Source organism: Triticum urartu, chromosome 1A (genome assembly GCF_056163025.1).
Source record: "Triticum urartu cultivar PI428250 chromosome 1A, HENAU_Tu73, whole genome shotgun sequence".
NCBI lineage: Eukaryota > Viridiplantae > Streptophyta > Magnoliopsida > Poales > Poaceae > Triticum > Triticum urartu.
In genome coordinates, this window is record NC_141873.1 from 3,125,833 (window position 1) to 3,150,168 (window position 24,336).

Sequence of the window (24,336 nt, forward strand, 5' to 3'; positions counted from 1 at the left end):
GCTGGTTCGAACAGCTATGCATTAGTGTCGGTTCATTTGTGACCTATAGTCCTGGTTTGTGTCATAAACCGGGAGTAAAGGGGTGGTGGCAGGCTGACATCAAGCAGGGGCCCCACGAGCCCCTTTAGTCCCGGTTTGTGATACAAACCACAAACCGGGACTAAAGTGCCCTTTAGTCCCGGTTTGTGATACAAACCACAAACGGGACTAAAGGGCCAACCTATAGTGCATACTTGGAAATTAAGGGGAATAGAACTCGGAAGTTAAGCGTGCTCAGACTGGAGTAGTGAGAGGATGGGAGACCGGCCGGGAAGTTAGACGATTTGGAATGATGAGGGTGATTAGAGATTAAATCGTCAAATAATTCAAAAATTTGTAAATCAGAAGAAAAAAATTCATTTTTTTTCAAAAAAAAAGTCCCGGTTGGTGTTACGAACTGGACTTAAGGTCCCCCAACCCCCTGTGCGGGCTCGTGCCACATGGTGGGCCATTAGTGCCGGTTGGTGCTGAACCGGGACTAAAGGGGGGGGGGGGCTTTAGTCCCCACCCTTTAGTGCCGGTTCCAGAACCGGCACTAAAAGGGCCTTACGAATCAGGACTATAACCCATTTTCTATTAGTGGCTCCTCCTCTAGCCGCCCGGATCTCACTCGTTGGAGGTTCGCCGGCAAAGACACACCCGACCGTCGCCCGGGCTCGGCACTGGCCTAGCAGTTTGTGGGCTCCCCGTTGCTAGTTATAAAGTGCGACGACTTCCCATGGGAGGTGATGCGCTGAGTTTCCACCTCGCCCCGTCCCTACTGGAGCAAAATCCGGAGATCTGCGATTGCCGTCGCCGAGATTTCCGCATCAGTTTCTTCCTTAACCTTCAAGATTTCCGCAGCTACATCCGGAGTCTCATGCATCTCAAAATGTGAGTCACCAATCTGCATCAAAATACCATCCATGTCAGCATACCAAGCATATGTCTCTTAATTAAATCTGAATATTCAAAAGAACTACTCGCTTCGTAAACTAATATAAGAGCGTTTAGATCACTACTTTACTGATCTAAACGCTCTTATATTAGTTTACAGAGGGAGTACTAGTTTTGAACATATTGTTTGGCCTCGCTAGGCATGTACTACTGTAGATTATATTGTAAGAAAGGATCCACATAGGTAAAGGGAAACTAAATGAGTTTCTTGTTTGTTTTCTAGGTTGAACCCGTGACTCCTTTAGTTCATCAAAATAAAAGGGAACATGAGTCAACTTGATGTAGATATATATATATATATATACTAATACTGTTGTGGTGTAAACTATTCGTGTATTCCCGCTTCACAAAAAAAGCAGTATAAGTTTAGTTATAGGTCAAAGTTTGCTAAATTTGACCAATTCTTTTATATAAAAATACATGAATAAATATTGAGAAAAGTATACTTTTCGTCCCTCAATTCTTGACGGAGTCTGAGTCTAGATTTGATCCCTCAACTCTAAAACCGGAGAAATTGCACCCTTAACTTCTGAAACCGGACAAGATTCATCCCTGGTCACGGTTTTGACTGGTTTTGGTGCTCTCCCACCCCGGTTTTGACCGTGCCGACTCAAATCACGTATTTTTTCCAAGTCCGCTTAATTTTTTCAAATTCGGGTACTTTATTCAAATACGTTAACTTTTTAACAAATTGTGTACTTTTTTCAAATCCGCCTACTTTTTCCATGTTCACGTACTCTTTCAAATTTGCGTACTTTTTTGAAGTTCATTTGGTTTTTGATTTGAAAAAGTGTATGTGAATATTTCATGATTTGAAAAAGTATGTTTAGTTTTGAAAAAATATGCGACATTGAGAAAACTACACAAATTTGAAAAGTGTATGTGAATTTCAAAAAGTTCACGGATATGAAAAAATTACACGAATTTGAGTGACCACCGGTCAAAACCGGGGTGAGTCAGCACCAAAACCAGTCAAAACCGGGGTGAGTCAGCACCAAAACCGGTCAAAACCAAGACCAGGGACGAACCTTGTCCGGTTTCGGTAATTAGGGGTGCAAGTTGTCTGGTCTGGAAGTCGTGGGACCAAATCTAAACTCCACCAAGAGTTGAGAGACGAAAAGTATACTTTTCTCATTAATATTTATGAAAAACATCTAGCACAAATGTCACGTCCCGTGAAAGAAAATTCTACCACACAAGGGTCAAACCTCCCTCGTGGCCGATGGTATGTACAACTATGTACACTGACCACGTATTCATTTTTGACTTACGACAAAACTTATACACCTTCTATTTTATAATGGAAGGAATATTAATTCAGGACATCATATGCAATGCTTACCATACCTGGTCTGCTTCATTAAGCACCTCCATTATATACCTCACGGTAGGTCTTTTCTTCATATCAGGGTCCAGATATTTTAGGGCTATAGGAACACATATGTTAACTTGTTGGATATATTTTTCCACCGCTTCATGCTTTGGTGTGGATTCAAATTTGTTCCTCCAACTTCCAAGTACCTATAAAGTTGCAACTGTCAGCTTGAATGATTGTATATGTGCAAAAGCCAGATTAGTTAATCTTACTTTCGCTGTGAACTGCTTAAAAGATAGATCAGTACGCTGGGGACTATCTTGCTGAAAATATGGATAGTCCATAGGATAGTCCCTACCGCCCGTGATTATCTCTATGACTATGACCCCGAGACTAAAAATATCTGCCTTGTATGATACTACGCCCTTGTGTAAGTACTCTGGCGCCATATACCCACTGCAACATAATATAAAGGTAAGAAACACGGCAAGCATAATCAAAGAGATGCAAGTAGCCAAGGGAAATAAAAAACAAGAGAGGTGTAGCTTACAGTGTTCCCAGATTATTATGTTTAGTGACAGTTCGTGATTCCAACTCACCAAAGATCCTCGACAAACCGAAATCAGCTATTTTCGGCATCATAGTAGAGTTCAGCAATATATTTTGAGGCTTAAGGTCCAGATGAACCATATGGCATTCTTCATGAAGGAAATGCAACCCGTTGCAAATCCCCTTGATTATCTTGTATCTCGTATTCCACTCCAGGCCTGAAGATTCATCGGCAGAAATTCATAAACAAATAAAGAAAAAAATTCTAGACCCATTCAATGATTACACTTAGATACCACAACAGTACAAAGAACTACGCTTGCTCAGTTGCTTCCTTGGTGGGAGGCGTGGTTATGCACCCACACCAGATAGCTTTATGTTTCAGTACTCCTAAAATTATAATTTGGTTTACTCCAGTGAAAGAAAGGAAGACTAATTTCCCGTAACAACACCACTTTGTGTGCAAGTGAACGAGAATGTGTTATAGGAAATAGTACGTAGCTTCTGTTGTGTCAATCCTACAAAGATACAGACCAATCGTGTCTTTAGGTTACTAGCTGGCACTACATAGTTTTGAGCTCTGTTAATGAAGCAAACTTGGGAAGATATATAGAGAAACAATTATGTACACTGTGTTCAGTATATACCATACCAGTGATATGTTTGTCGAGGCTTTTGTTGCTTACATACTCGAAGCAGAGCAACCTTTTGCGTGTTTCAGCAAGAATATACTTCCCACTACCACTTGATTGCTCCATCGGGTGCGAACTTGATTCTGCACAGCAACCTACACATTCTACTACATTTGGGTGCTTAATCCCCATATGAGAACATACTTCATTCTGGATTGTCTCCTTTTTTAGAATACACACTTCAAAAAGCTTCTTCACAGCAATAATTTTCTCACATGTAAGAACTCCCTGTGTTGCGAGTTGAACCTCTTTTCATGTTATGTACATGTATCTTGAATTAATTATTATTACTGTCCAACATTGAAATGTGGAGCTAGAAGAATTGCATGTACCTTGTAAACCACTCCAAACCCACCTTCGCCTAGTATCAAATCAGTGGAAAAATCACATGTGATGGCCTTCAAAAATTCTAGTGGAAAGTGTATTGGTGATGCATTTGAATTCTGTAGTTTCTTCTCTAATTCATGATAAGGTCCCTCCACACCTGATTATACAAAACCCACACGAGGAAAAGAAATGGAGAAAACTTTTTTAGATGAATGAGCTTGAGATAGTATTTTCCAGAATAAGGATGTTTGGCCTGGCACCTGCATAATTATCCCTAGTACTAATATCGTGTTAGTTAATGTGACCAGTGGATCCTCCTCTCTGGTAAAACTTCATATGGAATGCAACTTAAGACATGTAAAATGCAAGGTGCTTGTGAAAACTAACTGGTTTTTTCTTAAGCATCGATGCTTATATGTATAGCACAACTGCTTACATAGGCACCTACGCAATGGAAATAGGCACCGGTGCTTAAGAAAAAAACTGGTTTATTGTTACAAGCATCTTGCACTGTACATGATCTAAGTGAAGCACTTCCTCCAAGTTTTAGAATTGTTGAGGAAAAGGAGATGCTACCTATAAGATGCATTCCATTTGACCGATATAATGTGGATATTCTATTGCATTACAACCAACATTCTCCAAGGGACTAGATAAGGGTGTTTTGAGTGTGATTGCAGATTTTACATCAAGAAACTAGGGAATTATAAGAAAATGTTTATTCTTTTTTTCAATGAAGAAAATGCTTATTCATTATTCAATTAGGACGATAACTCTTTTCCCAAAGAAAATGATAGGATATAGTACGCTAACCATGCGAGCTAATTAATATACGTGGTCAAAACCGCACTATTTTCTTGACTCATGATTTGTTGGTTATAGAGGTATGCGCACACCCAAGATAGCCCATGGTTGAGTTCTGTAACACGTGCATGTACTTCAGTTGTGATAACAAAGTGTGTGTTGAATTCATTCTCCACTCTTCGTTGTATCAGAGTACGATCTGCTCAATTCTTTGCATACACTTTGGACCGCTAGAAACGACATCGCCACCAAGAATGACAAGGCCATAATTGCAAGAAGTGATGTGGCGGCCATCCTGACGAGGTTGCCAGCGAGACCAATAAGCATTGCCATCATGGCGGCAACACTAAAATGCTTCATTAGCATATCCGTCACCATGAAGATGATGCCCACGATAACAATCAATAACCGTCCGGGATACTCTTTTGGGTGCGGCCACAGTGGCTCTATGCACACGGTGATGACTACATGCATCACCAACATCGAAAGCCCCATCATGCACGTGATGTACACGAGGTAGCCAGCAAGTATGGCTATCATTTCGAAGACACTGTAAGGGAAGGTGAAAGAGAACCCAGAGATGAGAGCAGGCCACAGCATATCCTTCAGCACGAAAGGGAGGGTACCAGCGATCCATAACTCAAAAGCTATTAAAATTACAACATCTATTCCTTGAGTGCCCTTGCGTATTAAAAATTTATGTGGTTCGTCCACAAGCAAGTAATACTCACCAAGGATAGTAAAGAGGCGATGGGTAGGTAGTTCACGTTGTTGTTTCTGTGATCATGATGAAACAATACAACATCTATTCCTTGAGTGCCCACTCGCCAAATTGAAGGAAATATACCCTAGAGGCAATAATAAAGTTGTTATTTATATTTCCTTATATCATGATAAATTTTTATTATTCATGCTAGAATTGTATTAACCGGAAACTTAGTACATGTGTGAATACATAGACAAACAGTGTCACTAGTATTCCTCTACTTGACTAGCTCCTTGAATCAAAGATGGTTAAGTTTCCTAGCCATAGACATGAGTTGTCATTTGCTTAATGAGATCACATCATTAAAGAATGATGTGATTGATTTGACCCATTCTGTTAGCTTAGCACTTGATCGTTTAGTATGTTGCTATTGGTTTTTTCATGACATATACATGTTCATATGACTATGAGATTATGCAACTCCTGAATACCGGAGGAACACTTAGTGTGCTACCAAACGTCACAACTTAACTGGGTGATAATAAAGGTGCTCTACAGGTGTCTCCGATGGTACCTGCTGAGTTGGCATTGATTAAGATTAGGATTTGTCACTCGAATTGTCAGAGAGGTATCTTTGGGCCCTCTCGGTAATGCACATCACTATAAGCCTTGCAAGCAATATGACTAATGAGTTAGTTGTGGGATAATGCATTACGGAACGAGTAAAGAGACTTGCCGGTAACGAGATTGAACTAGGTATTGAGATATCGACGATCGAATCTCGGGCAAGTAACATACCGATGACAAAGGGAACAACGTATGTTGTTATGCGGTTTGACCGATAAAGATCTTTGTAGATTACTTAGGAGCCAATATGAGCATCTAGGTTCCGCTATTGGTTATTAACCGGAGACGAGTCTCGATCATGCCTACATAGTTCTCGAACCCGTAGGGTCCGCACGCTTAATGTTCTGTGACGATCGGTATTATGAGTTTATCTGTTTTGATGTACCAAAGGTTGTTCGGAGTCCCGGATGTGATCACGGACATGACAAGGAGTCTCGAAATAGTTGAGACATAAATATAGATATATTGGATGGCTATGTTTGAACATCGGAATGGTTCCGGGTGAGTTCGGGCATTTTCCGGAGTACCGGGAGGTTACCGGAACCCCTCCGGGGAGTGTATGGGCCTTATTGGGCCTTAGTGGGAGAGAGGAGGAGGCGGCCTAGGAGGGGGTGCCCCCCCCAAGCCCCATCCGAAATGGGAGGGGGGCCGGCCCCCCTTTCCTTCCTCCCTCTCTCCTCCTTCCTTCCTCTCCTACTCCTACTTGGAAGGGGGGGGGGAATCCTATTCCCGATGGGAGTAGGACTCCCCTAGGGCGCGCCATAGAGAGGGCCGGCCCTCCCCCTCCTCCACTCCTTCATATACAGGGGAGGGGGGCACCCCATAGACACACAAGTTGATCATTGTCTTAGCCGTGTGCGGTGCCCCCCTCCACCATAATCCACCGCGGTCATATCGTTGTAGTGCTTAGGCGAAGCCCTACGTCAGTAGCTTCATCATCAGCATCATCACGCCGTCATGCTGACGAAGCTCTCCCTCGACACTCAGCTGGATCGAGAGTTCGTGGGACGTCACGGAGCTGAACGTGTGCAGATCGCGGAGGTGCCGTACTTTCGGTACTAGGATCGGTCGGATCGTGAAGATGTACGACTACATATGTTTTCATAATGCTTCCCCTTACGGTCTACGAGTGTACGTGGACTACACTCTCCCCTCTCGTTGCTATGCATCACCATGATAGATCTTGCGTGTGCGTAGGAAAATTTTAAAATTACTGTGTTCCCCAACAGTGGCATCCGAGCCAGGTCTATGCGTAGATGTTATATGCACGAGTAGAACACAAATGAGTTGTGGGCAATAATAGTCATACTGCTTACCATCATGTCATACTTCGATTTGGCGGTATTGTTGGATGAAGTGGCTCGGACCGACATTACGCATACGCTTACGCGAGACTGGTTCTACCGATGTGCTTCGCACATAGGTGGCTGGCGGGGGTCAGTTTCTCCAACTTTAGTTCAATGAAGTGTGGCTACGCCCGGTGCTTGTTGAAGGTTAAAACGGCACACTTGACGAACAATCATTGTGGTTTTGATGCGTAGGTAAGAACGGTTCTTTCTCAGCCCGTAGCAGCCATGTAAAACTTGCAACAACAAAGTAGAGGACGTCTAACTTGTTTTTGCAAGGCATGTTGTGATGTGATATGGTAAAGACATGGTGCTAAATTTAATTGTATGAGATGATCATGTTTTGTAACAGAGCTATCGACAACGGGAAGGAGCCATATGGTTGTCGCTTTATTGTATGAAATGCAATCGCCATGTAATTGCTTTACTTTATCACTAAGCGGTAGCGATAGTCGTATAAGCAATAATTGGCAAGACGACAATGATGCTACGATGGAGATCAAGGTGTCGCGCCGGTGACGATGGTGATCATGACGGTGCTTTAGAGATGGAAATCAAAGGCACAAGATGGTGATGGCCATATCATATCACTTATATTGATTGCATGTGATGTTTATCCTTTGTGCATCTTATTTTGCTTAGTTCGGCGGTAGCAATATAAGATGATCCCTCACTAAGTTTCAAGGTACAGGTGTTCTCCCTGAGTATGCACCGTTGCAAAAGTTCGTCCTGCCGAGACACCACGTGATGATCGGGTGTGATAAGCTCTGCATTCACATACAACGGGTGCAAGCCAGTTTTGCACACGCAGAATACTCGGGTTAAACTTGACGAGCCTAGCATATGACGATATGGCCTCGGAACACTGAGACCTAAAGGTCAAGCGTGAATCATATAGTCGATATGATCAACATAGTGATGTTCACCATTGGAAACTACTCCATCTCACGTGATGATCGGACATGGTTTAGTTGATATGGATCACGTGATCACTTAGATGATTAGGGGGGTGTCTATCTAAGTGGGAGTTCTTAATTAATTTGATTAATTGAACTTTAATTTATCATGAACTTAGTACCTGATAGTATTTTGCATGTCTATGTTGTTGTAGATAGATGGCCTGTGCTGTTGTTCCTTGAATTTTAATGCAGTCCTAGAGAAAGCTAAGTTGAAAGATGATGGTAGCAACTATACAGACTGGGTCCGTAACTTGAGGATTATCCTCATTGCTGCACAGAAGAATTATGTCATGGAAGCACCGCTAGGTGCCAAACCCGCTGCAGGAGCAACGCAAGATGTTATGAACGTCTGGCAGAGCAAAGCTAATGACTACTCGATAGTTCAGTGTGCCATTCTTTACGGCTTAGAACCGGGACTTCAACGATGTTTAGAACGTCATGGAGCATATGAGATGTTCCAGGAGTTGAAGTTAATATTTCAAGCAAATGCCCGGATTGAGAGATATGAAGTCTCCAATAAGTTCTACAGCTGCAAAATGGAGGAGAATAGTTCTGTCAGTGAACATATACTCAAAATGTCTGGGTATGACAATCACTTGATTCAACTGGGAGTTAATCTTCCTGATAGTGTCATTGACAGAATTCTTCAATCACTGCCACCAAGCTACAAGAGCTTCGTGATGAACTATAATATGCGAGGGATGGATAAGACAATTCCCGAGCTCTTCGCAATGCTAAAGGCTGCGGAGGTAGAAATCAAGAAAGAGCATCAAGTGTTGATGGTCAACAAGACCACCAGTTTCAAGAAAAACGGTAAAGGGAAGAAGGGGAACTTCAAGAAGAACGGCAAGCAAGTTCCTGCTCAAGTGAAGAAGCCCATGTCTGGACCTAAGCCTGAGACTGAGTGCTTCTACTGCAAAGGGACTGGTCACTAGAAGCGGAACTGCCCCAAGTATTTGGCCGATAAGAAGAATGGCAAGGTGAACAAAGGTATATGTGATATATATGTTATTGATGTGTATCTCACTAATGCTCGCAGTAGTGGCTGGGTATTTGATACTGGTTCTGTTGCAAATATTTGCAACTCGAAACAGGGACTATGGATTAAGCGAAGATTGGCTAAGGACGAGGTGACGATGCACGTGGGAAATGGTTCCAAAGTCGATGTGATTGTAGTTGGCATGCTACCTCTATACCTACCTTCGAGATTAGTTTTAGACCTGAATAATTGTTATTTGGTGCCAGCGTTAAGCATGAACATTATATCTAGATCTTGTTTGATGCGAGACGGTTATTCATTTAAATCAGAGAATAATGATTGTTCTATTTATATGAGTAATATCTTTTATGGTCATGCACCCTTAAGGAGTGGTCTATTTTTGTTGAATCTCGATAGTAGTGACAAACATATTCATAATATTGAAGCCAAAAAGATGCAGAGTTGATAATTATAGTGCAACTTATTTGTGGCACTACCGTTTGGGTCATATTGGTGTAAAGCGCATGAAGAAATTCCATTCTGATGGACTTTTGGAATCACTTGGTACTTGCGAACCGTGCCTCATGAGCAAGATGACTAAAACGCCGTTCTCCGGAACAATGGAGCGAGCAACAGATTTGTTGGAAATCATACGTACTAATGTATGTGGTCCGATGAATATTGAGGCTCGTGGCAGATATTGTTATTTTCTCACCTTCATAGATGATTTGAGCAGATATTGTTGGAAATATGAGCAATTTACCGAATGATTTTATTAATAGAAATACTAGATAAAGCATGACTAGTATAGCAGTGATAAAACAAGCCATGCAATTTGACAAAGAGAAGGTAAACAACATCTTCATATATGAACCGTAACTAAACATATCTAGAGCAGACAGTATAGCAAGTTACATATATGAAATAGAGTCTAACATATGTAGGGCAAATACTAGAACAAGGAACTGTAACAGGACCTCTAATGGAAAGAGGAAGAACATGTGCGGGACAGCAGCAGCAACAGTAGCACTGGACTTGGGGTCGGTGTCCTTGGTAGCCATGTCATCGAGAAGGTTGTCGACGTCGGGGAAGTAGTCGTCAGAGTCCAGGGCGTCCGTGATGAAGAAGTCGTGGTCGCGCTGAGCGCTCCCCAAAAATCTTATCAAAAGGTGCGGTTTAGGAGGCCTACTGTCCCGACTTACAGTGCACGCCGCTAGCCGGGATGGGGAAGATCGTAGCAGTAGCTCAGTGGTCGGGAACTCTGAGGCGAGAGGGTTGCGTTGTTCTAGTGCGTATCTCTGAGAGGAGCGACCTCCCTTTTATAGGCGCAAGAGAAGGAGGCGAGAGGCTGCGCCGGGAGCTGAAGGGAATGAGGGAGACGAAACGAACAGGTAGCAGCCGAAGGGTGCAGCGTTCGTATTCAATATGCTATGCACTACAACAAAAACTTTTCAGCTCCCGAGTGACCTTTCGTATATCCGTAGTGCGTGGCAAAAATTTAGACATCGGCTCGGCTCATTCCCGAAACCCGTGGCACGTCGTGACAAGGCGTGGCGTGGCGAGGCGAGCGGCGGCGGAGGAGGAGCGCGCGTGGATGTCCCTCTTGTTCTCATGCTCATACAAGTGGGGAAAGAACCTCCCTTATAAAGGGGTCAACCTCCCTCTAAACTAGCAATGTGGGACTAAACTTTAGTTCCACCTCTTGCCTTGCACGAATGGGCTGCGTGGGCCTCTAGGATTTATTAGGAATTTCTGAAACTGCTATTGGGCTAGGCCCAAAATAGACAAAATTCCAGTCCCCCACCAGATCCCAGAGGCACACAAAATTTGCCTTTTGTTCCAAAACATTGTTTTATATACCAGTACTGCAGTGGAGACTATTAAGTTGAACTTCCACCTAGAACTCTATGCTACACTAGTAAGCAACTTGAACAGTGGACTAGGCCTTGAACTGCAAGTTTTCTGCGAATCTAGCTTCACACAAAGCCTTGACCGATACGTGGCTACCGTGGGTCTTCCCCGCGGGTGGAGCTTATGCGTCATACTCCGAGGCCTTTCGTGAGTTTACTAGAGAGAACCCTACTCTCATAGATTCCGACGTTTAACAATCAAACTCATATAGGTACATTCTTCAAAATATGTTCTACAGGACAACATCTCTGCTTCAAAGAGCCATTTAGAACACATTAAGATATACATCAACCTGCCATGCAGATTAGGAGAGTATTGCATCTTCATGGAGTGCTATTGTTAATAGTAAGGATACTCTCCTCTCAGTTGATCAACAGCTTGTCTTCCACATCTAAATCACGGGATCTCCGATCACAAAGAATAGGTTACCACTGCGAACAACTCATATTGTGGGTCTCATACCCATCTCCCTCGATGCATTATCTATCACATTACGTGACCCTTAATAAAAGGATCTGGCTGATTTTTAGAAGTTTGGATATCTAATGCAATAACTCCGGAGTTTCTCATTTTTCTGACAGACTTTAACCTTCTCTGAACGTGTCTTGATGACTTCATGTTATCCTTTGAGCTGCTCACTTCCATGATCACAATTTGATTGTCGCAGTTCATAAGGATACTCGGTACAGGTTTCTCAACAACCGACAAGTCATTCAAGAGTCGGCGAATCCAATCTGCTTCGACCGTAGCTGTATCTAGTGTTGTGAGTTCTGCTTCCATTGTTGACCTCGTTAAGATGGTCTGCTTGCAAGACTTCCAAGAAACAACGCCACCTCCATGAGTGAATACATATCCGCTCGTGGCCTTTATCTCATCAGCATCTGAGATCTAGTTTGAGTCACTGTACCCTTCAAGCACCTTTGGGTGCCCAGTGTAGTGAATTCCATAATTCGCAGTGCCTTTCAAATAACCCAAAACTCTCTTTAGAGCTTTCCAATGCACATCTCCTGGTTTTGAGACAAACCGGCTCAGTTTGCTAACAGCAAAAGAGATGTCACGTCTTGTAGCACTGGTTAAATACATAAGCGAGCCAATAATCTGAGAATATTTCAATTGGTCTCTAGCAATTCTTCGATTCTTTTGAAGCAACACACTAGCATCAGATGGTGTTGGAGAGGGCTTGCAGTCACTGTAGCCAAAGCGACTCAAGATCTTTTGCACATAGTGAGATTGAAGCAACGTAATCCCACCATCATCATCTCTCAACAGCTTGATGTTCAGAATGATATCAGCCACTCCTAAATCCTTCATCTCAAAGCAATGAGATAGGAAATGCTTGACCTCCTTAATAACCTTCAAATTTGTTCCAAAAATCAGTATGTCATCAACATACAAGCAAAGGATAACTCCCTCTGTTGGGGAACGTTGCAGAAAATAAAAAAATTCTATGCTTCACCAAGATCAATCTATGGAGTCATCTAGCAACGAGAGAGAGGATTGCATCTACATACCCTTGTAGATCGCGAGCGGAAGCGTTCAAGAGAACGGGGTTGAGGGAGTCGTACTCGTCGTGATCCAAATCACCGATGATCCTAGTGCCGAACAGACGGCACCTCCGCGTTCAACACACGTACGGTTGGGGAAGACGTCTCCTCCTTCTTGATCTAGCAAGGGGAAGGGAGAGGTTGATGGAGATCCAGCAGCACGACGTCGTGGTGGTGGAAGTAGCGGCGATCTCGGCAGGGCTTCGCCAAGCTCAGCGAGAGGGAGAGGTGTTGCGAGGGGAGAGGGAGGCGCCAGGGACTAGGGTGCGGCTGCCCTCCCTCCCCCCACTATATATAGGGCCCCTGGGGAGCGCCGGACCTAGGAGATCCCATCTCCAAGGGGGGGCGGCGGCCAAGGGGGTGGCTTGCCCCCCAAGCCAAGTGGGCCGCCCCCCACCCCTAGGGTTTCATACCCTAGGCACAGGGGAGGCCCAAGGAGGGCGCACCAGCCCATCAGGGGCTGGTTCCCTTCCCTACTTCAGCCCATGGGGCCCTTCCGGGATGGGTGGCCCCACCCGGTGGCCCCCCGGGACCCTTCCGGTGGTCCCGGTACAATACCGATGACCCCCGAAACTTTCCTGACGACCGAAACTGGACTTCCTATATATAATTCTTCACCTCCGGACCATTCCGGAACTCCTCGTGACATCCGGGATCTCATCCGGGACTCCGAACAACTTTCGGGTTACCGCATACTAGTATCTCTACAACCCTAGCGTCACCGAACCTTAAGTGTGTAGACCCTACGGGTTCGGGAGACACACAGACATGACCGAGACGACTCTCCGGCCAATAACCAACAACGGGATCTGGATACCCATGTTGGCTCCCACATGCTCCTCGATGATCTCATCGGATGAACCACGATGTCAAGGATTCAAGTAATCCCGTATACAATTCCCTTTGTCAATCGGTACGTTACTTGCCCGAGATTCGATCGTCGGTATCCCAATACCTCGCTCAATCTCGTTACCGGCAAGTCACTTTACTCATACCGTAATGCATGATCCCGTGACCAACCACTTAGTCACTTTGAGCTCCTTATGATGATGCATTACTGAGTGGGCCCAGAGATACCTCTCCGTCATACGGAGTGACAAATCCCAGTCTCGATCCGTGTCAACCCAACAGACACTTTCGGAGATACCTGTAGTATACCTTTATAGTCACCCAGTTACGTTGTGACGTTTGGTACACCCAAAGCACTCCTACGGAATCCGGGAGTTACACAATCTCATGGTCTAAGGAAAAGATACTTGACATTGGAAAAGCTCTAGCAAACGAACTACACGATCTTGTGCTATGCTTAGGATTGGGTCTTGTCCATCACATCATTCTCCCAATGATGTTATCCCGTTATCAATGACATCCAATGCCCATGGTCAGGAAACCGTGACCATCTATTGATAAACGAGCTAGTCAACTAGAGGCTCACTAGGGACACGTTGTGGTCTATGTATTCACACATGTATTACGATTTCCGGATAACACAATTATAGCATGAATAATAGACAATTGTCATGAAGGAGGAAATATAATAATAACCATTTTATTATTGCCTTTAGGGCATATTTCCAACAGTCTCCCACTTGCACTAGAGTCAATAATCTAGTTACATCATGATGAATCGAACACCCATAGAGTTCTGGTGTTGATCATGTTTTGCTCGCGGAAGAGGTTTAGTCAACGGATCTGTGACATTCAGATCTGTGTGCACTTTACAAATATCTATGTCTCCATCTTGAACATTTTCACGAATGGAGTTGAAGCGACGCTTGATGTGCCTGGTCTTCTTGTGAAACCTGGGCTCCTTGGCAAGGGCAATAGCTCCAGTGTTGTCACAGAAGAGAGTGACCGGCCCCGACGCATTGGGTATGACTCCTAGGTCGGTGATGAACTCCTTCATCCAGATTGCTTCATGCGCTACCTCCGAGGCTGCCATGTACTCCGCTTCACATGTAGATCCGCCACGACGCTTTGCTTGCAACTGCACCAGCTTACTGCCCCACCATTCAAAATATACACGTATCCGATTTGTGGCTTAGAGTCATCCAGATCTGTGTCGAAGCTAGCGTCGACATAACCCTTTACAACGAGTTCTTCATCACCTCCATAAACGAGAAACATATCCTTAGTCCTTTTCAGGTACTTCAGGATATTCTTGACCGCTGTCCAGTGTTCCATGCCGGGATTACTTTGGTACCTTCCTACCAAACTTACGACAAGGTTTACATCAGGTCTAGTACACAGCATGGCATACATGATAGACCCTATGGCCGAGGCATAGGGGACGACACTCGTATTTTCTCTATCTTCTGTCGTGGTCGGACATTGAGCCGAGCTCAATTTCACACCTTGCAACACAGGCAAGAACCCCTTCTTGGACTGATCCATATTGAACTTCTTCAATATCTTATCAAGGTATGTGCTTTGTGAAAGATCTATGAGGCGTCTCGATCTATCTCTATAGATCTTGATGCCTAATATGTAAGAAGCTTCTCCAAGGTCCTTCATTGAAAAAAACTTGTTCAAGTAGGCCTTAATGCTGTCCAAAAGTTCTATATCATTTCCCATCAAAAGTATGTCATCCACATATAATATGAGAAATTCTACAGAGCTCCCACTCACTTTCTTGTAAACGCAGGCTTCTCCATAAGTCTGCATAAACCCAAACGCTTTGATCATTTCATTAAAGCGAATGTTCCAACTCCGAGATGCTTGCACCAGCCCATAGATGGAGCGCTGGAGCTTCCATACCTTGTTAGCATTCTTAGGATCGACAAAACCCTCCGGCTGCATCATATACAGTTCTTCCTTAAGATGGCCATTAAGGAATGCCATTTTGACGTCCATTTGCCATATCTCATAATGTAGGACCTTGAAGTATGTCTAGAGGGGGGGGGGGTGATTAGACTACTTGACCAATTGAAAACTTAACCTTTTCCCAATTTTAGAGTTTGGCAGATTTTAGCTATTTAGGACAAGTCAAGCAATCATCACACTATTCAAGCAAGCATGCAAAGAGTATATAGGCAGCGGAAATTAAAGCATGCAACTTGCAAGAAAGTAAAGGGAAGGGTTTGGAGGATTCAAACGCAATTGGAGACAAGGATGTTTTTGGCGTGGTTCCGATAGGTGGTGCTATCGTACATCCACGTTGATGGAGACTTCAACCCACGAAGGGTAACGGTTGCGCGAGTCCACGGAGGGCTCCACCCACGAAGGGTCCACGAAGAAGCAACCTTATCTATCCCACCATGGCCGTCGCCCACGTAGGACTTGCCTCACTAGCGGTAGATCTTCACGAAGTAGGCGATCTCCTTGCCCTTACAAACTCCTTGGTTCAACTCCACAATCTTGTCGGAGGCTCCCAAGTGACACCTAGCCAATCTAGGAGACACCACACTCCAAGAAGTAACAAATGGTGCGTTGATGATGAACTCCTTGCTCTTGTGCTTCAAATGATAGTCTCCCCAACACTCACCTCTCTCTCATAGGTTTTGGATCTGGTGGAAAGAAGATTTGAGTGGAAAGCAACTTGGGGAAGGCTAGAGATCAAGATTCATATGGTAGGAATGGAATATCTTGGCGTCAACACATGAGTAGGTGGTTCTCTCTCAGAAACGGTAAGTTGGAAGTGTAGGTTCGTTCTGATGGCTCTCTCCACGAATGAAGAGGAGGTGGAGGGGTATATATAGCCTCCACACAAAATCTAACCGTTACACACAATTTACCAAACTCCTTGGGACCGATTCAATAGACTCGGTCGGACCGATTTAGTAAACCTAGTGACCGTTAGTGATTTTCGGTGGGACCAAAATGCAACTCGGTGAGACCGATTCGGTTAGGGTTAGGGCATAACGTAATCTCGGTAAGACCGATTACACAAACTCGGTGAGACCGATTTGGTAATAAGCTTTCCAGAGAGTTGGTCAGGTAAACTCGGTGGGACCGATTTACTCTTTTCGGTGAGACCGAAATGTTACAAAAAGGAATCAGAGAGTTTACATTGCAATCTCGGTGGGACCGATCGCTCACTTCGGTTAGACCAAAATGTTACGAAGGGAAACAGAGAGATTACAATCCCATCTCGGTGAGACCGAGATCCCTATCGGTAAGACCGATTTGCTTAGGGTTTGTGGCAGTGGCTATGACTTTTGGAATCAGTGGCGCCGGATATAAAGAATCAGTGTGACCGATTTTGGCTTTGGGTTTAGGTCATTTGTGGATGTGGGAAAGTAGCTGAGTGTTTTGGAGCATATCACTAAGCACCTGAAGCAAGAGGCTCATTAAGCAACACCTCATCCCTCCTTGTTAGTATTGGCTTTTCCTATAGACTCAATGTGATCTTGGATCACTAAAATATAAAATGAAGAGTCTTGAGCTTTTGAGCTTGAGCCAATCCTTTGTCCTTAGTATTTTGAGGGATCCACTTCCATCATCCATGCCATGCCATTCATTGAGCTTTCCTGAAATAATAGTCTTGGAATAGCATTAGCTCAATGAGCTATATGTTGTTATGAATTACCAAAACCACCTAGGGATAGTTGCACTTTCAATCTCCCCCTTTTTGGTAATTGATGACAACATATAGATCAAAGCTTCGACAAATGATAATAAGATTTAATAACATCGTCGCTTTGAGAAGTATGTGATAAGCAAGAGCTCCCCCTAAATTTGTGCATAGTTTAAGATTTGCTTTGGACTGCAAATGCACAATGAATTACGCTCATTTGTTACTCTTCTATGTCACATACATCTTGGTGGAGCGCTCAAAATAATAAACATTGAATACATGAACTCATCACCAAGCAAAGTGAATGATCACATAAGATAGATAGGATAATATCAAACATGCATAAGTGTAGCTTGATCAAACACATGATCATCAATGTCTCACAAGCATAGTATCTCAAGCAATCAAAAGCAAACAAGTTTAAACCCACCAAATAAAGCAAGAGAGAACAAAAGCAACACTCTCTCTCTCGAAGCCTATGATCTATACATTTTTCTCCCCCTTTGGCAACAAGTTACCAAAAAGTTCATAGAAAATGCATAGTGCTAGATCGACTCTCAGGCTTGATCTTCAGGTGGTGGTGTCCGGATAACTCCAAGGACGAAGGCTTCAGTTGAAGTAGAGGGTGCTGGAGTTGATGCTGGAGCTGGTTGCACTGGAGCTGAAGGGGCTTTAGCTGGTGCAGATGATGTTGCCCTAGTGTCTACCACAGGCACTGCAACTGACCTCTGGCTCTGGGCACTCTGGCAAACACATTTGTTGTAGTCTTGCCCTGCCTCTCCTGCATGTCATCCTGCAGCTGCTCTACAACTGATTGAATCTCAGTTACTTTGACATCAAGGTCATGGAATTTGAGCTCCATGATTCTTTCCAGGCTCTCCTAATTCTGAGTGAGGGTGGCCACTCCCTTCTCAATCCTCAGTGTTGATTCTATTAAGCAACCAAGCTGCTCCTGCTTCTTCTTCAAGAAATACTCAGATGCCTCCTCTTGAGTTGGCATCTTGGCAGCCTTCTCCTTCCTTGCCTTCTCCTTCTTCTCTTGAGCTTGAACTAATGATGGGTCATTCTCATTCATGACAACCTCATTGTCCTCAAAGTCTGGATAAAGTGGAAAATGTTCCTTATCCAACTGATATTTCCCTGTGCCCATCTTTGAGTTTATCAACTCCTGAATCTGAGGGGCATATCCACAGCTCCTCTTCTGATCTGCTGCAGTCCTCTTAATGGTTTCAATCATAAGGCTCATGACTTTGAACTTCTGTGGCACATCAAACACATGCAACATATTGATGGCATGCCCTCTGATCATGTTGTGGTCACCAGACTTAGGCAACAAGGTATGTCTTAGGATCCAACTGATAGTTGGCAGCCCTGACAGCAGAAAGTGGACTGATCCAAACTTATGTGTCTCAACAGCCTTGTCTAGGATCTCCTTGTACATGTGTGCCATGGAATTGTGATCCATCTTCTTCTTTGCATAAATGTCCAGGTCATCCTCATTTTCCTTTGGGGCATTTATCAGACTTGCCCATTCTCCAACAGTTGATTGGTACCTTGTACCTTCAGACATCCAAACAATTCTTCCATCTGGATAAAAGTGTGCTGTGGAGTAGAATTGCATGATAAGTTCATCATTCCAGTGGGTGAGCTTTTGTCCAAAACAATCAGCAACTCCACAAGCAACAAAGCTGTCTTGCACTCCAGGATAGTGCTCTTCATTTTCCTTGATGTAGGTCCAGTCGACCCACCTCATATCACAAACTATGGGCTTCTTATCCAACAGAATTGTCTCATAGAAGTCTTGCTGTTCCTTTGTATGGAACCTGTAATCAACAGCAGTTCTTCTCCTTGAGGCATATGGATCTTCCATCCTCCATAGCCTCAACCCTGAGTCCTTCCTGATCCTCATGTCCTCAGTCACAGGATGGGCATCATTATGGTCTGGTATCTTGGGCTTGAGCTTCCTTAGGACCTGTCCTTCTTCATCTCCTTCATCAGCAACATTTGGCACTGGGGCCTTGTTCTTCTCAGCAGCTGGAATACTTCTAGTATTCCTCTTTGGTATAAGCTTGGCCTTGGAGGTAGCTTTGGGTGCTTCCTTGGGCTTAGATGTTGCAGCCCCTAATCTTATAGCATCACCCATAAGCTTAGGTGCCTTAGGTGCTGGTGCAGCAACCTCTTCTTCCTCTTCAGAATCTCTTCTCATAAAGGGCTTTCCAAGAACCTTGGCAGTTGTGGTTCTTGCTCTCTTCTTCTTCTTGTCCTGAGCACCTTCATCCTCTGATTCAATGGTAAACTTCATTGTCTCTCTAGTGGGAACTTTCTTGGGTTTGGAAGATGTGACTTTATTTTTAGGTGCCTCTTTGGGTTCAGTCTATGCTGGCACTTGAGTGGACCTTCTGGCCTTGGGCAGGTTGCTAGGAGTGCTTCTGCTCCCTTCATCTGTAGAACTTGAGGGACTAGTGCCCTTGCTCATGTCAATCTGCTCTTCTGACATGTTCTGGCTGTCACTCTGGTCTAACATGCTGCAAACACTGACTGCTGACCCTGTGAAGAGTTGTAGATGAGATAGAATAGATGAGCATCACAAAATGCAGAGATTTTTGCAAAAGAATGATTCAAAAATTCAGTTTTAGTTTTCCACAGAAAGCATTTCGGATCAACCGATTTTCAAACTCGGTGACACCGAAGCAGTTTTGGAACCTAAACTGATGAACTCGGTTGGACCGAGTCACAGTTCGGTGGCACCGAGACTGCTAGGGTTTCACAAAGTCCTAAAATCGGTCGCACTGATTAGCAATTCTCGGTCAGACAGAGAGTTACTAGTGCAATGGCATAAGCCAAATCGGTGAGACCGAGTTTTTCAACTCGGTGGGTCCGAGATGGTTTCGGCGGAAACCTAACCCTAAAATTTTGAATCTCATCTAATCTACGGACTATATTGAGTGGATAGGATTGTTTCAATCATGGCAAGAATCTATAAGAACACAATGTGCTAGGAATCAAATGAGGATAGCACAATGATCGAGTCCATACCCTAGCTTGGCGATGAACTCGCTACGGTGGCAACGGCGGGGGCAAAATCCGTTGACGGCGGCGGAGACCAGCTACTGGAGGCGGCTGGCGACGAGGAGACGATCCGGAGACCTTGGATGGCAGAGCGAGCTATTGCGTGGGCGAAAGGGTTCGGAGGAATTTCCAAATTTTTGCCCGTGACTATATATAGCCCGACCCTGTCGGTGTGACCGAGTGGAACAACTCGGTGGCACCGAGATGCATAACTGTGTACAGTTACAGTAAATCGGTGTGACCGAAAAGTTCAAATCGGTTGCACTGAGATTGAAAACTTAGATCAACTTAATGATCTCGGTAGGACCGAAATGGTGGAATCGGTCAGACCGAGAATCACAAAGAGGTTTTGGAAGTTTAAGTCTATGACGAATCAGGGACTCCGAGTGCTCCTCACACAGAGTGGTTCGAATCTGACTTGATCAAATTTTGTGATGTAGCATGAATAGAGTTTGAGATGAGAAAATCATAGATATCTAGAGAAAGTTCTTAGGCATTCTTGTCCATCCACTTGGAAAAAAGAAAAGAAGACAAATAATCAAAACAACAAGTGGATGTCCTTGAATGAGTAAAATATGCACCAACATGCTCACACAATAAGATGGCAAATGAAATATGTGGCAAAGCATGCACAACCAATTCTAGCATCTATCAAACAATTGGCGATGACTAGGTCATCTATATATGAGTATATTGACTTAGGAGTCAAATGAGAACATTTGATCATAGGTCATACTCATCGTTTAAGCTCAAGTGGGGTTACCACTTTTACATAATACATTGATGTGATCACACCATTAGAGTTTCTTTGACTCAATTCTTAGAGTTAAGCTCCCCCTAGATATGAGATCCCCCCCTTAGAGGGATGAACTAACCTTGGTTTTGTCGATGATGACTTCATGTAGGTGTTGAAGATGTGAATGCTCAATGTTGATGTAGATCATTTGGAGCAATCCTTTGGAGTGAGTTGCACTTTCAACTTACCTACATGGGTTAGTCCCAGAAGGAACAAACAAGAATATCCATAGACATAGAGTGATGCACACACAAAATGATGTCCATGAAATCATTAGGTTACCTTGTCCCTTGCCTTACCAACATGAGGGTTTGTGACTCCTTGAACTAGTGCAAGATGTGGAAGTTGATTGCACTTGTTCTTGCCATAATGATATGAGTGAAGAATGTTGGTGGAGTCACCCTCAAGAACTCTCTAGTTCTTCTTCTTCGGTATCCACATCATCTTGATGGGAATCCTTGGAGTTGTAGTTGTACTTGATGAAGTAGAACTTGATGTAGTATTGGGAACCCACTTGAACGAGGCTTTAGGTGCTTCTTCAAATGCATCAATCTCTTCTTGAAGCTTGTCCTTGCCTTTGTTCTTGTGGTCTTGTGGTGGAAGATCATCTTGTGCTTGTGTTCCCTTGAAGGAAGTAGGATCATACTTCTCTTGTTGAGGAACAGACTTCGTCTTGGGGTATTGATCTTCTTCCCACTCAACTCCATTGGCATTGAACTTTCGTTCAAAACCAACACCTTGATTCTTCCGGTGCCTTCCTTGCTTGCATACAATTTCCTCGAATTGCTTACTCCCGGCAAGGCTCTTGTAAACACCTTTCTCTATAATTCCCTTCAATAAGCTATTTTCTTGCTCAAGCGTAACTTGTCTAAGAGAATCATTAGTGGAATCAGGAGAACTACTAGAAGCAACAATATTGGATTTGACATTATTATTGTTACTACTAGAGGAAGTATCTTTCTTGTACTTGTTACTAGACTTAATTTGAGGCATGTAAGTGGATAAGATTAAACGCTTGGCAATATAAGAAGAACTTTTCTTGCAAAGATCATCATTGATTGCCTTTAAGAACTCATGCTCTTGCTCAAGATTGAGCTTTTCAAAGCGTAACTTCTCATGAGCCCTTAAAAGTTCTCGATGATCTTCGAAGATAGTTTCATGAGCCAACTTAAGAGTGTTTAGTTCTTTAGTTAGAAGATCAATCTTCTCCTTATCATTGTCATTCATTTTATCTTGATTAGCATGATTAATTGACGTTTCATCATAGTATTCATCACTAGAGTTGTCAACAAGTAAATCATCATCCACAAGCAAGTCATCTTCATCACTATTGAAATCAACATACTCAGGATGTGTTACCTTTGGACCTTTGGCCATGAAGCATCTTCCAATTCCTTCATTTGGTGAATCAAATATGTCGTAGGAGTTGGTTGACACAAGTGCTAGACCGGCAACACCTTCATCTTGAGTATATTCGGAGTCGGAGTGATAGCTTCTCTCGGAGTGATTGTCGGAGTCGGAGCCGGATACCCATTCACCAACATGAGCTTGATGTCTTCGTTTTGTGTAGATCCTTGATGACTTGTCCTTCCTTTCTGAATCCTTGCTTCTCCGTGAGGGTCTTCGTTCATAACGATCATCTCTACTCCTCCTCTCTCTTGGTGGTGATTCTTCTCTTTTGCTCCTTCTTCTTGGAGAATCTTCTCTTCTTTTGTAGGGTGCCGTACACTCATTTGAATAGTGTCCGGGTCTCCCACAATTGTAGCAATTGCGCTCTCGACTAGAAGATCTTTTGTCATTGTAAGACCTTGACTTGGAGCTTCTTTCTTTGCTTCTACTCTAGTAGAATTTGTTGAAGTTCTTCACCATTAAGCTCAATTCTTCATTGAAGGTTTGTTTCTCACTTGATGATGTGGGGGATTCACTTGAGGCTTTGTAAGCACCACTTGACTTGTTGTGAAGTTCCTCCTTATCCTTGAGTGACATCTATGAGCAACAATTCTTCCAATGACTTCCGTTGGCTTGAGATCTTTGTAGTTTGGCATCATTTGAATCAATGTGCACACGGATCATACTTTCCATCCAATGCTCTTAGGATTTTCTTGATGATGAATTTGTCGGTCATCTCTTCACTCCCTAAGCCGGCAATCTCATTTGTGGTAAGAGCAAGCCTAGAGTACATTTCAGCGACACCTTCACCATCCTTCATTTTGAACTTGTCAAGCTGACTTTGGAGCACATCCAACTTGGATTCCTTGACGGATTCGGTACCTTCATGCATATCAATCAAAGTATCCCAAATTTCCTTTGCATTCTCAAGATGGCTGATTTTGTTGAATTCTTCGGGGCACAATCCGTTGAAGATGATATCACAAGCTTGAGCGTTGTATTGCAGCATCTTCAATTCTTCCGCATTAGCTTCACGGTTCGGTTCTCTCCCATCAAAGAATTCACCTTGCAAGCCAATACAAATAATTGCCCAAACGGCGGGGTTATGTCCAAGAATATGCATTTTCATCTTATGCTTCCAACTAGCAAAATTAGTACCATCAAAGTAAGGACCTCTACGGTGATAATTTCCCTTGCTAGACGCCATACTTCCCAGGTTGTGAAACCAAGGCTATGACCACCAAAAGCTATGGAAATCAAAGCAAATGGAGACCAAGGCTCTGACACCACTTGTAGGACCTTGAAGTATGTCTAGAGGGGGAGGGGGTGATTAGACTACTTGACCAATTAAAAACTTAACCTTTTCCCAATTTTAGAGTTTGGCAGATTTTAGCTATTTAGGACAAGTCAAGCAATCATCACACTATTCAAGCAAGCATGCAAAGAGTATATAGGCAGTGGAAATTAAAGCATGCAACTTGCAAGAAATTAAAGGGAAGGGTTTGGAGGATTCAAACGCAATTGGAGACACGGATGTTTTTGGCGTGGTTCCGATAGGTGGTGCTATCGTACATCCACGTTGATGGAGACTTCAACCCACGAAGGGTAACGGTTGCGCGAGTCCACGGAGGGCTCCACCCACGAAGGATCCACGAAGAAGAAACCTTGTCTATCCCACCATGGCCGTCGCCCACGAAGGACTTGCCTCACTAGCGGTAGATCTTCACGAAGTAGGTGATCTCCTTGCCCTTACAAACTCCTTGGTTCAACTCCACAATCTTGTCGGAGGCTCCCAAGTGACACCTAGCCAATCTAGGAGACACCACTCTCCA

General features: G+C 43.7%; 1 protein-coding gene across 1 annotated transcript; it reads right to left on the bottom strand.

Moving 5' to 3' along the window:
• Nucleotides 1-796: 796 nt before the first annotated feature.
• LOC147988163 (uncharacterized) lies at nucleotides 797-19,393 on the bottom strand. The gene is made up of 9 exons (XM_087534098.1): nucleotides 19,085-19,393; nucleotides 10,233-10,418; nucleotides 4,884-5,265; nucleotides 3,864-4,015; nucleotides 3,497-3,759; nucleotides 2,841-3,074; nucleotides 2,563-2,746; nucleotides 2,323-2,496; nucleotides 797-925 (listed from the first exon to the last, which is right to left on the bottom strand). Exons 1-9 carry the CDS (start codon nucleotides 19,391-19,393, stop codon nucleotides 797-799), a joined length of 2,013 nt encoding a protein of 670 aa, XP_087390224.1.
• Between the last annotated feature and the right edge of the window lie 4,943 nt (nucleotides 19,394-24,336).

Coding starts and splice junctions, on each gene's coding strand:
- LOC147988163 (XM_087534098.1), bottom strand. CDS start 19,393: ATGGGTGATGCTATAAGATTAGGGGCTGCAACATCTAAGCCCAAGGAA. Junction 10,419..19,084: donor CCTCAAGGAGAAGAACTGCT/GTTGATTACAGG, acceptor GGGAGCGCTCAG/CGCGACCACGACTTCTTCAT. Junction 5,266..10,232: donor TGTTACAGTTCCTTGTTCTA/GTATTTGCCCTA, acceptor TTCGTGCTGAAG/GATATGCTGTGGCCTGCTCT.